At 53.5% G+C, this 14008-nt stretch overlaps 1 protein-coding gene across 1 annotated transcript; it reads right to left on the bottom strand.

Annotated features, from left to right (window-relative positions):
* Window positions 1-2954: 2954 nt before the first annotated feature.
* LOC306815765 (class I histocompatibility antigen, F10 alpha chain-like) lies at window positions 2955-7564 on the bottom strand. Its single transcript, XM_079332316.1, has 6 exons — window positions 7474-7564; window positions 5725-5988; window positions 5029-5304; window positions 4485-4757; window positions 4003-4392; window positions 2955-3077 (listed from the first exon to the last, which is right to left on the bottom strand). The coding sequence occupies exons 1-5, from the start codon at window positions 7538-7540 to the stop codon at window positions 4085-4087; spliced, it is 1188 nt and encodes a 395-aa protein (XP_079188442.1). The 5' UTR covers window positions 7541-7564; the 3' UTR covers window positions 2955-3077; window positions 4003-4084.
* Window positions 7565-14008: the final 6444 nt, after the last annotated feature.

Raw genomic sequence — 14008 nt, 5'->3', positions numbered from 1 at the left:
CCATGAAAGGATGCCCTCCGGAATGGGCCATTCTTTCACTGGCAATCCCACCAGACACGTTGAAAATGGCTTTTTTGCCTGGAATGAATCAAACAAATTGTGCCGAACCCCACTGTCCATGCTAAACTTTCCCAAACACTCTCCCTTGGCTGCATCACTGGTAAATCTGCTTTTTCACCTAATGCAGTTGATAAAAGATAAGATACAACAGCATATAGACAAACATGTTTCACTGTCAGTCCTTAAGTCTTTTATATTTTGTTTGAAGAGAAGTTCACATCCTTCGTCCTTGATGTCTGCCAACACTCCCCTTGGAATCCTGGCGGCTTGTGCTGGATCATTGTGAGGAGGGTCTCCTGCTAATTCTGCCACGGTGAGGTTAGCACCTTGGTATTTCTTTCACAGCTCCTCCAAAGCTCTTCTCCATCTGCTCTCCCACATAAGTCCTTGTGTGTCACTAAGTATCAATGACACGAGAGATCTCATGTCATATGAAGTCAAGTCATATTCATTGAAAATACCTTTTAAAAGCTGTTTAAAATAGGAAGATCCCAGTCCATAATCTCTAATTGCCTTAATAAAATCTTTAACTAAATCATGATTTAATTTTTGGGTTTTGTCCTTGTGGGTCATAATTCACTGGCATGGCTATTTCACCCAGTGTCTCAATTGCAGGACATTCTCTGCTTCTTGTAAAGTCCATTCTAATATTTGCCCAATCAACTAAAGTATCTTGAGCTGCTGTCGCAGGTCTGTGTGTCTCTATAGGAAGTTGTCTGCTCAAAGGTGTTACTTGTTGAGATTGAGGCCAAGCTGCTGCCTCATTCATTTTTTGATTCATTGGTATTGTAGAAATCTGTGGTCCTTGCCGCATTATTCATTGAAAAGTCCTTGCCCGTCATTGTCATCAACCTTGTTCTTCCCTTTATTATCACTTGTGCTGTCATTTCTAAATCTGTAAGAATTGTCCTTGGAGATCTGTAAGATAGGAAAACCCATTCCATAATTAAAAGAGGGTCTTTTTTGTGTTCGTCCCACTGAAAAATCAAACCATACAGCTGTGTTTCTTCTCCCAACACTGCTAAATGGAATGGTAAAGAGTCCACATATCGGTGTGCTTGTCTGTCTTGTATCATTTCTTCAACCTTTTGCAAGCTTGCTTGTGCTTCTGGCGTAAGAGTCTTGGGGGATTTGATGTCGTCGTCTCCTTTCAGAAGATTGAGCAAAGATGAGAGATCTTCATTCGTGATTCCCAAAATTGATCTCATCCAGTTGATCTCTCCAAGAAATTGCTGCAGGTCTTGGAGATTGTTGACTTTTGAGCTGATCTTTAATTCGCGCGTAGGGATGCCGCGCTTTTTTTGATGTTTTTTGGCAGTGGCAATGGTTTTCCATCCACATCCGTCTGAGAATAACATTCACTTGCCAGACGTCTTCCTCTTTGAGCAGTTCAACTGTGTGGATGTCATCACAACAAAAACTCTGCAAAGCCATATTTACAATTAATTTTCTAAATTGTTAATTTGAGAATATGAATCCTCCAATGGTATGTCACTTTGACAGCAGTAGTAAGTTTGTCTCAGCGTCCACCTGTCCTAATTAAGGACCCAGAAACTTGGGAGACTAAGAGCCCTTACAAATTCGTTATCTGGGGGTTTGGCTAAGCATGTGTATCCACCCCCTCAGGTCCATGTTGGATACCCCAAAAGTGGGTAAAACCTTTCATACCCATGAATCTCAAGCAGAAGGGGGTGAAAAACAAATAGCTATTGCTTGGAAAAGAAGATGCCACCAGAAAGAGAAAACCTTCCTAAGATCTGCCAGCCAGAAAATCTCCTGGCTGGCTCACCAAATGAATCGAAGAAAGGACTCCCCAGCTAATGACAGAAAGTGGTATGTTTATTGACAGCACCAGGCACATGGACAGTAACATCCCAAAGATGTGTGCAAAATTCACAGAGCTCTGGCTCTCTGTTTATTCACAAGAATCTTACATATTCACAGAATTACCCCATATGCCTCTACATATGTATTATCTAACCTCACCTAGCCCCACTTCATATTAACATGAGCTCAAAGCCCTTTCATGCTTCTGCAGTCCTTTGTTCAAAATGGGTCGGTGGGTCCTGAAATGGGTCAGTGGTCTTCTAAGATGAAGTCAGGGACATCATCCTCATGGTAAACTTTTCATCTTTGTCTTGTTGGCAGGCTCTCTGGTCCCTTGGCCACAGTCCAAACTCCCCAGCCAGTTTCTGACTCGTTTTGGGGCCCAGGTGCAGTTATGGTTTTTTCACGTTTACAATGCCCTATCCTCCCATCCTGCTTCTACAAATACAACAAAGTCAAGCAAATGATTTCTTGTCTTAGCTCGAACCAGCTCCATCTGCTAATAATTAGCCCTTCTACTCTGGTTCTATTCTTCTTGCTAAACTCTTAATCAATATATATTGCTTCTATCCTTCTACCTAAACTCTTAACCCTTTTAATTCTTCCAGACCTTTGATTCACCCTGACCTCTCCCCCCATCCCACTGTCCCTCCAGGAGCCCGACGTGGCCAAACCCTCTTGGGGACACCTCAGACACGATGCACAGAGTGGGAAATGAGTCCTGGGAGGTAGAGCCAGGCGTGGCTGACAAGTCCCACTTCCAGTCCTGGTGTCACTATCCCAGTTCCTGGTGTCCCCATTCCCACTCCTGCTGTTCCCATCTCTGTCTCTGCTGTACCTATCCCATCTTGGTGTCCCTGCTCCCAGTTGTCTCCATTCCTGTCCCCAGGGTCCCCATTTCCATTCCTGGTTTCCAGAGAGGAATTGCTGGCCACAGGAGGAGGGAAGCCAGATTTTTTTTGCCCCAGGAGGATTTATTGCTCAAAGCAGGATAATTTCACACCAGAACTAAAGCATTGGGAATATTTGTGGTTCTTGGTTTTAAAATACTGGGAAATGGGAAATTGATCTGTTAGCAGGAGCTGTGGGTGGGTGGGAGCAGCGGGGATGAGCTCTGCTGGCAGCTCTCGGTTTCCTGGGAAGAGGGAAGGGGTTGGATCCAGCTCCGTGGATCGTTCAGGCAGTGACTCCTGCTGGGATGAGAGAGGGTCACAGTGTCACCCTGTCCCCATACCACAGGATGGACCTGGCTGGAGCCCATGGAGAGCAGAAGATGCTCTGGAATCCCACCTGAGCCTGCTCCAAGCCTGCCCCATCCACCTGGCACCAACCCTGCTCCATTCAAACCATGCAATCACTCTCCATCCATCTTGCTCAATCCTGCTCCATCCATCCCACCCAACCTTGCCCCAATGACCCTGGCCCAATCCCTCTCTGGAATCCCAGCCTGATCCCTCTCCATCCATCCCGTTCCAATACTGCTCCATCCATCATCCACCCAATTACGCATCCATCCATCCATCCATCATCCATCATCCACCCATGATCCATCCTCCTGTCATCCATCATTCATCCATCATCCATCTATCCATCCAACCATCCATCATCCATCCGGCCATGCATCCTTGCATCCATCCATCCTTCATCCACCCATTATCCATCCATCCATCCATCCTTCATCCATCATTTATCCATCAATCCATCCTTCATCCACCCATCCACCCTTCCATCCATTCATCCATGCATTCATCCATCCACCCATCCATCCATCCAACCATCATCCAGACATGCATCATGCATCATCCATTCATCATCCATCATCCACCCACGATCCATTGATCCATCATCCCATCATCCATCATTCATCCATCATCCATCCATCCAGCCATCCATCTAACCAACCAACCAAACATCCATTCCACCATCATCCATCTTTCATCCATCCATCCATCAATCCCAACTGATCCTGCTCCAGAATCCAGCCCCAATCCCACTCCATAATTCCATCTGGTCCTGCTCTGGACCCCTCCTCTGATCCAGAATCCCTCCCTGATTCCAATCTGTCCATCCTGTCCCAATCCCCCTCTGGAATCCCACCCTGACCCCCCTCCGTACCTGCGGTCAAGCTGTTGTTCCCACATCATTTCCTGCAGAAAGAGAAGATCCATGAGATGCCAGCACGTATCACACACTGGGATTAACCCCAGGATCCATCCTGGGATCCACATGGAGGGGATTCAGAGCTGGATCTGCCACTGGTTCTCACTGGCTGCCGTGTTGTATCCATTCCAGTCCACCCTCCCTGTGGAAAAACAGTGGGATCAGCATTGGTGGCACAGGATTCCCAGAACGGTGCTGGGTGGATCTGTGCCCCTTCCTGAGCCCCATCCCGTGTGTTACCGGATTGGCGCTTCCAGACGACGAATCCAACGAGGACAATGAGGATGATGATGGCAACAATGGACACAGCGACCACCACGGTAAGATTCCCACCAGATGTCGGCTCTGGGAATTGTGGGATGGTGAGGAGGAGGAGGGGAATCCCCATCTGGGAATTCCAACTCCCCAGTTCCCACATTCCACATTCCCAGCCTCACCCCAAGCGAAGATCCCGGGCTCCGACATTCCGGGATGCTCCACCCGGCACCGGTACTGCTCCCGCTCCTCCGGCCGCACCTCGATCCTGGCCCAGGTGTGGAAGGTGCCGTCGCTGTTGGGAACGACCCCGCCCCACTCCGTCTCCTGATCCCGGATTTCATCCCCCTTCATCCAGTTGACCGCGATGGCCTTGGGGTAGAATCCGTACGCGTGGCAGGACAAGATCAGCATCCCGTGTTCCTCTTTTCCGGACACATGGACATCAGGGGGCTCTGGAATGGGATAACAGTGAGAGACATCCGTGGAATTCCATGGGAATGGGATGGGGGTGAGATCTGCACATGGAATTCCCACTGCAATAGGATGGGGGTGAGATCTGCCCATGGAATTTCCACTGGAATGGGATGGGGATTCGATGTGCCCAAGGAATTCCATGGGAATGGAACAGGGGTGAGATCAGCCCATGGAATTCCCACAGGAAATATAGGGTTCCCAAGTTCTCCATTCCCAAAACTCACATTCCCACAGGAATTCTGCTCTCACCTTTGTGGTCCAGCTCCTTCTGCCCATATCCGACGTATTTTTGGAGCCACTCTGGGCAGATGTGCCCCAGGTAATTCATCACCCTCTCAGCCTCATTCGTTTCACCTTCCCAGCGCCTCCTGGTGACCTCAGCAGCGCCGTCAGCCGCCACGAATCTCCTGGATTCCAGGTCAAAGGAGATGAAATCCTGCCCATCGTAGCCATCCCGGCAGGATCCACGGATGCTCCCGTCAGACAGGAGGTCACAGCCAGAAAATCGCAAACATGTGTGAAAACCTGGGGGAATTGTACCCACAGAGACTCATGGAATTGTGTCCCAGCCCCACACAGCCCCATCCCAGCCCTATGGAGCACCAGGGTCTGATGAAGACCCAGAGAGCCTCATCCCAGCCCCACAGATCCCCATCCCAACACCATGGATCTCATCCCAGACCCACAGATCCCCATCCCAGACCCATGGATCCCATCCCAACCCATGCAGCACAAGATATCCCATACCAGCCTAATGGATCACCATCTCAGCCTCTTGGCACTCTGTGAATCCACATCCAAACCCGATGAATCCCATTCAAGCACTATAGATCCCCACTCCAGCCCCACAGATCCCATCTCATCTCCATGGATCCCATCCCAGCCCCACAGATCCCATCCCAACCCATCCATCCACATCCCATCCCCACAGATCCCCCCACTCGCCCCTGCTCTGGTTGTACCGGTCCCGCGCTATCTCCAGGTCCCTGGCAGCCACGTGCTGTTTCCCCACGCAAGTCTGTGTCTCCTCATCCCAATATCCCGGCTCTGCTCCATCCTTCATCCACTGTGTCAGCGGCTCCATCCGGCCCCGCTCGCTGTCGTAGCGTGTGAAGGGGATCCCATCCAGGTACCCAATGGCCATGAACTGGGGGATCCCCAGGCTGGGCTCTGACACTGACACATACAGGTATTGCAGGGAGTGTAGAACTGGGGAGACAAGGAGATTTGGGGGGCTGAGGGGTCATGGATCACTGAAAGGGGAACTAGGAGAGCTGGGAAGGGAGTGCATGGGACCCCAGTGTCCAGGAATGGTGGCTCAGGGAACTCCCAGTGTCAAGGAAAAGAGGAGACAAGGACCGGTAGAAGTGAGATAAGGGATCAAGGGAATCCCCAGTGGCAAGGAAAGAGGGGTCACAAGGTGGGGAGACCTGGGATGGCTGGAATGGGGCGTTTGGGGGTCCTTGATGCAGAGGGAAAGGGAGGCTGGAGGCTGAGAAAAGCAGGAATGGAGGTCCAGAGGGTCTCAGAGTCAAGGAAAATGTGGGTCTGGAGCTGGGAAAGGCGGGATGGATGGGAAAGGGGGTGCAGGGGGGGATTGGTACTGGATAAGGGAGTGCAGGGAGGTGCCTTCCTTTCCAGTGGGACTGGGAATTCAAGAGGGTCCCAGAATCAAGAATCCCCCTTGGGAGCGTCCACGATACCCCAGGGACCCTCCCAGACCCCCTGGGACCCCCCGCAGGACGAGCAGGGGGTGGAGATCTGGGGGGATGCAGAGTTTGGGGGGTCAGGGAGCAGAACGGGGAGAGCCGGGAAGGGTCCAAGGTTCAAGGGAGGGACTGGGAGAGGCGGGATGGGGGATCCAGGGGGTCCCTGTGCCCAGGAAAGGGGCTCCAGGGGTCTCCGGTGTTGAGGGAAAGGGGGGGCTGGGGCTGGGAGAGGCGAACGGATCCCGGAGGCGCAGCCTGGGAGACGGGAAAGAGACCGAGGGAGTGCGGTGGGGGAGAGGACGGGGGAAAGGGGGAATTCCAGGGAGTTCATCTGGATCCCATTGGATCCCCGCTGAGGCCCCCCTGAGACCCCTGGGACCCTCTGGGACCCCGTTTCGGGAAGCGCCGGAGTGGAAAACGGGGGGGACACGGAAAGTTGGGAGGTTCGGGGGATCCAAAGGTCAAGGAAAAGGGCGGGACTCGGGTCTGGGAAAAGCGGGATGCCCGAAAAGGGGGTGCAGGGGGGTCCCAGGCCTGGAAATGGCGATTCGGGGGTGTCGCAGTGCCGGGAATGGCGGTTCAGGGGGGTCCCGGTCCCAGATAAGGGGGTTCAGGGGGTTCTCCGTGTCAGAAAAAGGGGTACAAGGGGGCCCGTACTGGGGAAGGGGACCGAGGGGGGTCACAGGAGGCAAAATGCAGATTTCGGGGGTTCCCCTGCCCGGGAATGGAGGGGTAGGGGGTTCCCGGTGGGCAGAAAGAGAAGTTCAGAGGGGTCCCGGTGTCCAGCAATGGGGGCTCAGGGGGGTCTCCGTGCCCATTAATGGGGTCTCAGGAGAGTCTTTCTGCTGAAAAAGGTGATAGAGAGGTAACAGGACCCAAAATGTAGGTTCAGGGGGTTCTCCATGCCCGAGAATCAAGGGTTAGAGGATTCCCAGTACCCGGAAATGGAAGTTCAGGGGGTCCCAGTTTCGGGGGTCCCCCTCACCTTTCGTCGCGCCCCCCGGGTCCCCCAGGAGCCCCAAGAGCAGCCCCAGCCCCAGCGCTGGAGCCATCGCGCTGCTCCGCTGCGATCCCGCTCCCAGAACTGGCCCCGCCCCCAGAGCAGCCTCCAGCCCCGCCATTGGTGTCGCTGTTTCCGGCTCGCCAATGGAAACTCAAAATGTTAGTGACGTCACGGGTAGCTGGGTAGATCCCGGTCTCTCGGGTTGAGACGCGGAAGCGAAAGTGACCGAGGCAGCGCGGGGGGGAGGGGACGGGGGAATTCCAGAGAATTCCTCTGGATCCCTCTGGATCCCCGCTGCGACCCCCTTGGAGCCCTCTGAGAAACACCTGGGACCCCCTGGGACCGCCCTGAAGAAAGCGCCGCGACTGGAGAACTGGGGGGACACGGAAATTTGGGAGACCTGGGGGTGCAAAGTGAAGGAAAAGGGCGAGTCTGGGGTCTGGGAAGGGCGGGATGGCCGAGAAGGGGGTGCAGGGGGTCCCCATGCCGAATTAAGGGGTGCGGGGGGAGTCCCCATGCCCAGGAATGGGGGCTCAGGGGGTCCCGAGGTCAAGGAAAATGGGGGGCTGGGTCCCCGAGAGGGGGAGGGCCGGGAAATGGGGCACAGGGGGGCACTGGGGCTGGATAAGGGGGATGCGGGTGCGCAGGAAATGGGGTTCAGGGGGGGGTCTCTTTGCGAGTTATGGGGTTCAAGGGGTGCTGGTGTCTAAAAATCGTGGTTCAGGGGGGTCCCAGTGGCCAGAAATGGGGGTACAGGGGGGTCCCGGTGCCCCGAAATAAACGTTCAAGGGGTCTCTGTGCCCAGAAAGGGGGGTTCGTCTAGAAATGGCGGTGCAGGGGGGGCCCCGTGCCCAGGAACGGGGGTTCAGGGGGTCCCGGTGCCGGTCCCGGGGCCGATCCCGAAGCCGCAGCTTGGGAGACGCGAAAGTGACCGGGGGAGCGCGAGGAGGGGGAGGGGACAGAGGAAACCCTGGGAATTCCCCTGAATCCCCCCGGGGACCACCCAGGACCCCCCCGCAGGACGAGCAGGGGGTGGAGAACTGGGGGGGACTCAGAGATTGGGGGGTCTGGCGGCGTCCAAGGGTCAGGAAGCGAAACTGGGAGAGCCGGGAAGGGCGCAGGATTCAAGGAAGGGACTGGGAGAGGCGGGATGGGGGATCCAGGGGGTCCCTGTGCCCGGGAAAGGGGCTCCAGGGGTCCCCAGTGTTGAGAAAAGTGGGAGCTGGGAAAGGCAGGAACGGGGATCCAGGGGGTCCCTGGGCCACGGGAAAGGGGGGCTGGGCTGGGAGGGGCGGGCGGATCCCGGGGACGCGGTTTGGGAGACGCGAAAGCGAGACGGGAGTAAAGGGGAATTCCAGGGAATTCATCTGGATCCCACTGGATCTCCGCTGAGACCCCCGGGACCCCCTCCCAGGAAGCGCCGGGAATGGAGAACTCGGGGGATGCAGAAATTTGGGAGATCTGGGGGTTCAAGAGCCGAGGGAAAGGGCGGAACTGGGGTGTGGGGATGGCCGGGAATGGGGGTGCAGGGGGGTCCCAGAGCACTGACGGGGCTGCGGGGGGATCCCAGCCCCGGATTAGGGAGTGCAGGGGGGTCCCGGTGCTGGGGAAGGGAGTATGGGGGAGTCCCCATGCCCAAAAATGGGGGTTCAGGGGTTCCCGTGCTGGTGAAGGTGTGCTAAGCGGGTGTTTCCTTCCCGGAATTCGGGGCTCAAGGGCGTTCTGCTGCCCGAAAATGGGGGTTCAAGGGGTGCTGGTGAGCAGAAAATAGGGGTACAGGGGGGTCTCCGTGCCAGATAAGGGGGTACATTGGTGTGGCCGCTGCTGGGGAGGTGGATTTCAGGGGGTCACAGGATCCGAAATGGAGATTTCGGGGGTTTCCGTGCCCGCGAATGGAGGGTTGGGGGGTTCCCGGTGCCCGGAAATGGAAGTTCAGGAGGGTCCCCGGTGCCCGGGAATTGCGATTCAGGGGGTCTCTGTTTCGGGGGGTCCCACTGACCTTTCGTCGCGCCTCACCGGGCCCCACAGGAGCCCCAAGAGCAGCCCCAGCCCCAGCGCTGGAGCCATCGCGCTGCTCCGCTGCGATCCCGCTCCCAGAACTGGCCCCGCCCCTAGCTCTGGCCCCGCCCCCAGAGCCGCCTGCGGCCCCGCCATTGGCGCCGCTATTTCCTGCCCGCCAATGGAAACTCAAAGTGTCAGTGACGTCACGGATAGCTGGGTAGATCTCGGTCTCTCGGGTTGGGACGCGGAAGCGAAAGTGACCGAGGCAGCGCGGTGGGGGAGGGGAGAAGGGGGATTTCCAGAGAATTCCTCTGGATCCCTCTGGATCCCCGCTGCGACCCCCTGGAGCCCTCTGAAAAACACCTGGGATACCCTGGGACCGCCCTGAAGAAAGCGCCGGGACTGGAGAACTGGGGGGACACGGAAATTTGGGAGATCTGGGGGTGATTCCCCATGCTGCCATAATGACTACTTTTATATGTTGCTATCCATGGTGCCACAATGGCACCTTGGTTCTCTTAGGCTCCGGGGTGTACCAATTCCCCTTTGGTTTTTGTGGTCCATTGGTGTCACAATGGCATTGTCGTTCCATGAGACTCCATAATGTCAAAATGGCCCCATGATTTTTTTAGGCCCCAAGGTAACACCATGGCCCCTTGCTTCCCTTAGACCTCATGGTGTAACAATGGCCCTTGGTTTCAATAGTTTCCATGGTGTCTACATCACCCCTTGGTTCTTAGAGGCCCCATGGTTCCAGAATGGCCCCTTGGTTGTATGAGGCACCAAAGTGTCACAATGGCCACTTGATTCCATGAGGTTCTATGTGTTTCTAGGTGTTACAGGTTCCCCTTGCTTCTATGAGCCCCCATGGGTCACAATGGACCTTTGGCTCTGTTAGGCACCATGGTGTCACAACACAACCTTAATTCTATGAGACCCCACGGTGTCACCATGACCCCTTCATTCTATTAGGCCCCAGGGTGTTAATAATTGCCCCTTGGTTCCATGAGTTCCCATGGTGTTCAAAATGGGCCATCGATTCCATGAGCCCGCTTCGTGTCACAATAGCACTTTGGTTCTGTTTGGGTCCATGTTGTCAAAATGACCAATTTGATCAGACATACCAGATGGTGCCACAACATGGTTCTGTGAGGTCCCATGGTGTCACATTGGCCCCTTGGTTATATGAGGCCATGATGTCAAAATGGCTCCTTAGTTTTGTTAAGTTCCAAGGTGTCACAATGGCACCTTGGTTCTGTATGGCCCCATGGTGTCATCATAGACCATTGTTCCATGAGGCTCCATGATGTCAAAATGGCCGCTTGGTTCCATGAGGTCTCATAGTGACACAATGGAACCTGGGATCTATGAGGCCCCACAGTGTCACAATGACCTATTGATACCATGAGATCCCATGGTGTCTCAATGGACCATTGGTTCTATGAGCCTTCACGGTGTCACACTGGCCCTTTGGCTCTGTTACGCCCCATGGTGTCACAATACACCCTTGGGTCTATTAGGCCCCAGGTGTCACAATGACCCCTTGGTTTTCTGAGGACCTATGGTGTCACAATGGACCCTTGGTTCCATGAGGTCCCATGTTTTTACAATGACCCCTTGGTGTAATGAGCTCCCATAGTGTCACAACAGCCCCATTGTTCTGTTAGGCCCAATGGTGTCACAATAAACCCTTGCATCCATTATGCCCCATGGTATAAAATGGTCCCCTTGGTCCTTTTAGACCCCACAGTGTTCAAAATGGCACCTTGGTGCCACGAGGCCTACGGTGTCACAACGGCACCATGGTCCAGTCAGGCTCCGTGGGGTCAAAATGGTCTCTTGGTTCTGGGAGGCCCCATGATGTCATAATGGTCCCTTGATTCTGGTGGACACCATAGTGTGAAAATGGCCCCTTGTTCTGTTAGGCTCTATAGTGTCACAATTTCCCATCTGTTAAGACCCATGGTGTAACTATGGTCCCTTGGTTCTGTTAGGCCCCATGGTGTTAATAATTGCCCCTTGGTTCTGTGAGCTCGTATGGTGTTCAAAGTGGCCCTTTGGTGCCATGAGGCTACTTGGTGTCACAATGGACCTTGATTCTGTTTGAGTCCATTGTTGCAACAATGACCACTTATATCAGACATGCCACATGGTGTCACAATGGACCCATGGTTCTGTGAGCTCCCATGGTGTTATAATGGCCCCTGAGTTCTATGAGCCCTCATATGTCACAATGGACACTTGGTCCTGTTAGGCCCACTGGTGTCACAATACACCTTTGGTTTCTATGAGGCCCCATGGTGTCACAATGGCATCTTGGTTCACTGAGGCCCCATCATGTCATGATGGTTCCATGAAGTCCCATGGTGTCACAATGGCTCATTGGTTCTATGAGGTCCCATCAGGTCACAATGGAACATTGGTTCCAGGCAGCACATTGGTGTCGCATTTGCCACATGGTTCTATTAGGTCCCATTGTATCAAAATGGCCCATTGGTTTCATATAGCACAATGGGGTCACAATGGCTACTGGGTTTCCTTAGGCCCTATGGTACTCCCAATAGACCCTTGGTTCTTTTAGGACATATGGTGTCACCATTTTCCCTTGGTTTTGCTAGGACTCATTGTGTCATGATGGACCCTTGGTTCCATAAGGCCCGATGGAGTTACAATGGCCCATTCGTTCTGTTTGGCCTCATGGTGTTACAATTTCCCCTTGGTTCTCTTAGGACCCATGTTGTCACAATGGCCCCTCGGTTCAGATAGGCCACATAGTGCCACAGTGGATCTGTGATTCTCTGAGATCTCATGCTGTTACCATGGCCCCTTGGTTCTATGATTGCCATGTACCACAATGGACCCTTGGTTCTATGAGGCCCCATGGTGTCACAATGCACTCTGGGTTCTATGAGGACCCATGGTCAAAATGGCCTCTTGCTTCTCTACGGTCCCATGGTGTCACAATGGCCTTTTGGTTCGGTTAGGCACCCTTGGTTTCAAAATGGCCCCTTGGTGCCATGGGGCCCTATAGTATCAGAATGGCATCTTGTTTCTGTTAGGTTCCATGGTGTCACAACGGGCCCTTTGTTCTCTTAGGCTCCATGGTCTCACAATAGCCCCTTGGTCCCAGTGGACAGCATTGAGTAACAATGGCACCTTGGCCTGTTTGGTCCCATGGTCTCACAATGGCTCTTGGTTCCATGAAGTGCCATGGTGGCACAATGGCCCCTTGGTTCTGTTAGACTCCATGGTGTGTCAATACCCCCTTGGTTCTATGAGGCCCCTTGGTGTCACAACCCCACCTTGATTATCAGAGGACTCATGGTGACACAAAATCCGCTTTGCTGTATTAGGCCCCATGGTGTTCAAAATGGCCCCTTGGTGCCATGAGGCACCATGGTTTCACGAAAGCCCCTTGGTCCCATTATGCCCCATGGGTTTACAATCTCCCCTCAGTTGTGTTAGGACCCACAGTGTCACCATGGCTTCTTGGTTCTTTTGGGCCCCATGGTGTTCAAATTGGTTCTTGGTTCTATGAGCTCCCATAGTGTTCAAATTGGCCCCTTGGAGCCATGAGCCATCTGGGTGTCACAATGGCACCTTGGTTCTATGAGGCAAAATGTGTCAATTTGGCCCATTGGTTCCACGAGGTCCCATGGTGTTTAAATGGCCCCTTGGTTCTATGAGGCCTCATGGTGTTACAAAGTCCCCTTGGTTCCATGAGCCTCCATGTGTCACAAGGAACCCTTGGTTTCATTAGGCTCCAGGGTGTCTAAATCACCCTTTGGTTCTTTGAGACCTCATGGTGTCACAATATCCCCTTGGTTCCCAGAGGTCCCATAGTTTTACAATGGCCTCTTGGTTCTATGAGGCCCCATGGTGTCACAAAGGCCCTTTGGTTGTGTTAGGCCCCATGATGTCACAATGGACCATTGGTTTCATACGGCACAATGGTGTCACAACAGCCCCTGGGTTCTGTTAGGCCACATGGTTTAGCAAAACACCATTGCATCCATTATGCTCCATGGTGTCACAATTTCCCCTTGGTTCTATTAGCACCCATGATGTCACAATGGCCCTTTGGTTCTTATATGTCCCATTGTGTTCAAAATGATTCCTTGGTGCCATGATGCCCCATGGTGTCACAATGGCTCCTTGGTTCCATTATGCCCCGTGGTGTAACAATTTCCCTCAGTTTTTTTAGGACCCTTGGGGTCACAATGGCCCATTGATTCTATTAGGCTCTGTGGTGTTTAAAATGGCCCCTTGGTTCTATGAGCTTCCATGGTGTTCAAAATAGACCCTTGCTGCCATAAGGTCCCATGGTGTCACAATGGTCCCTTGGTTCTATGAGGCCTTGTTGTGCCAGAGTGGCCCCTTTATAATGTTAAGCCCCCAGGTGTCACAATAGACCATTGGTTCCAGATGGCACAATGGTGTCACAATGCTCCCTGGGTTCTGTTAGGCCACATGGGGGTCACAATTGACCCTTGGTTTCATGAGGCCCCATGGTGTC

The sequence above is a fragment of the Erithacus rubecula genome (assembly GCF_903797595.1).
Source record: "Erithacus rubecula genome assembly, contig: scaffold_215_arrow_ctg1, whole genome shotgun sequence".
In the NCBI taxonomy this organism is placed as follows: Eukaryota; Metazoa; Chordata; class Aves; order Passeriformes; family Muscicapidae; genus Erithacus; species Erithacus rubecula.
This window is presented reverse-complemented; position numbering and strand designations above follow the sequence as displayed.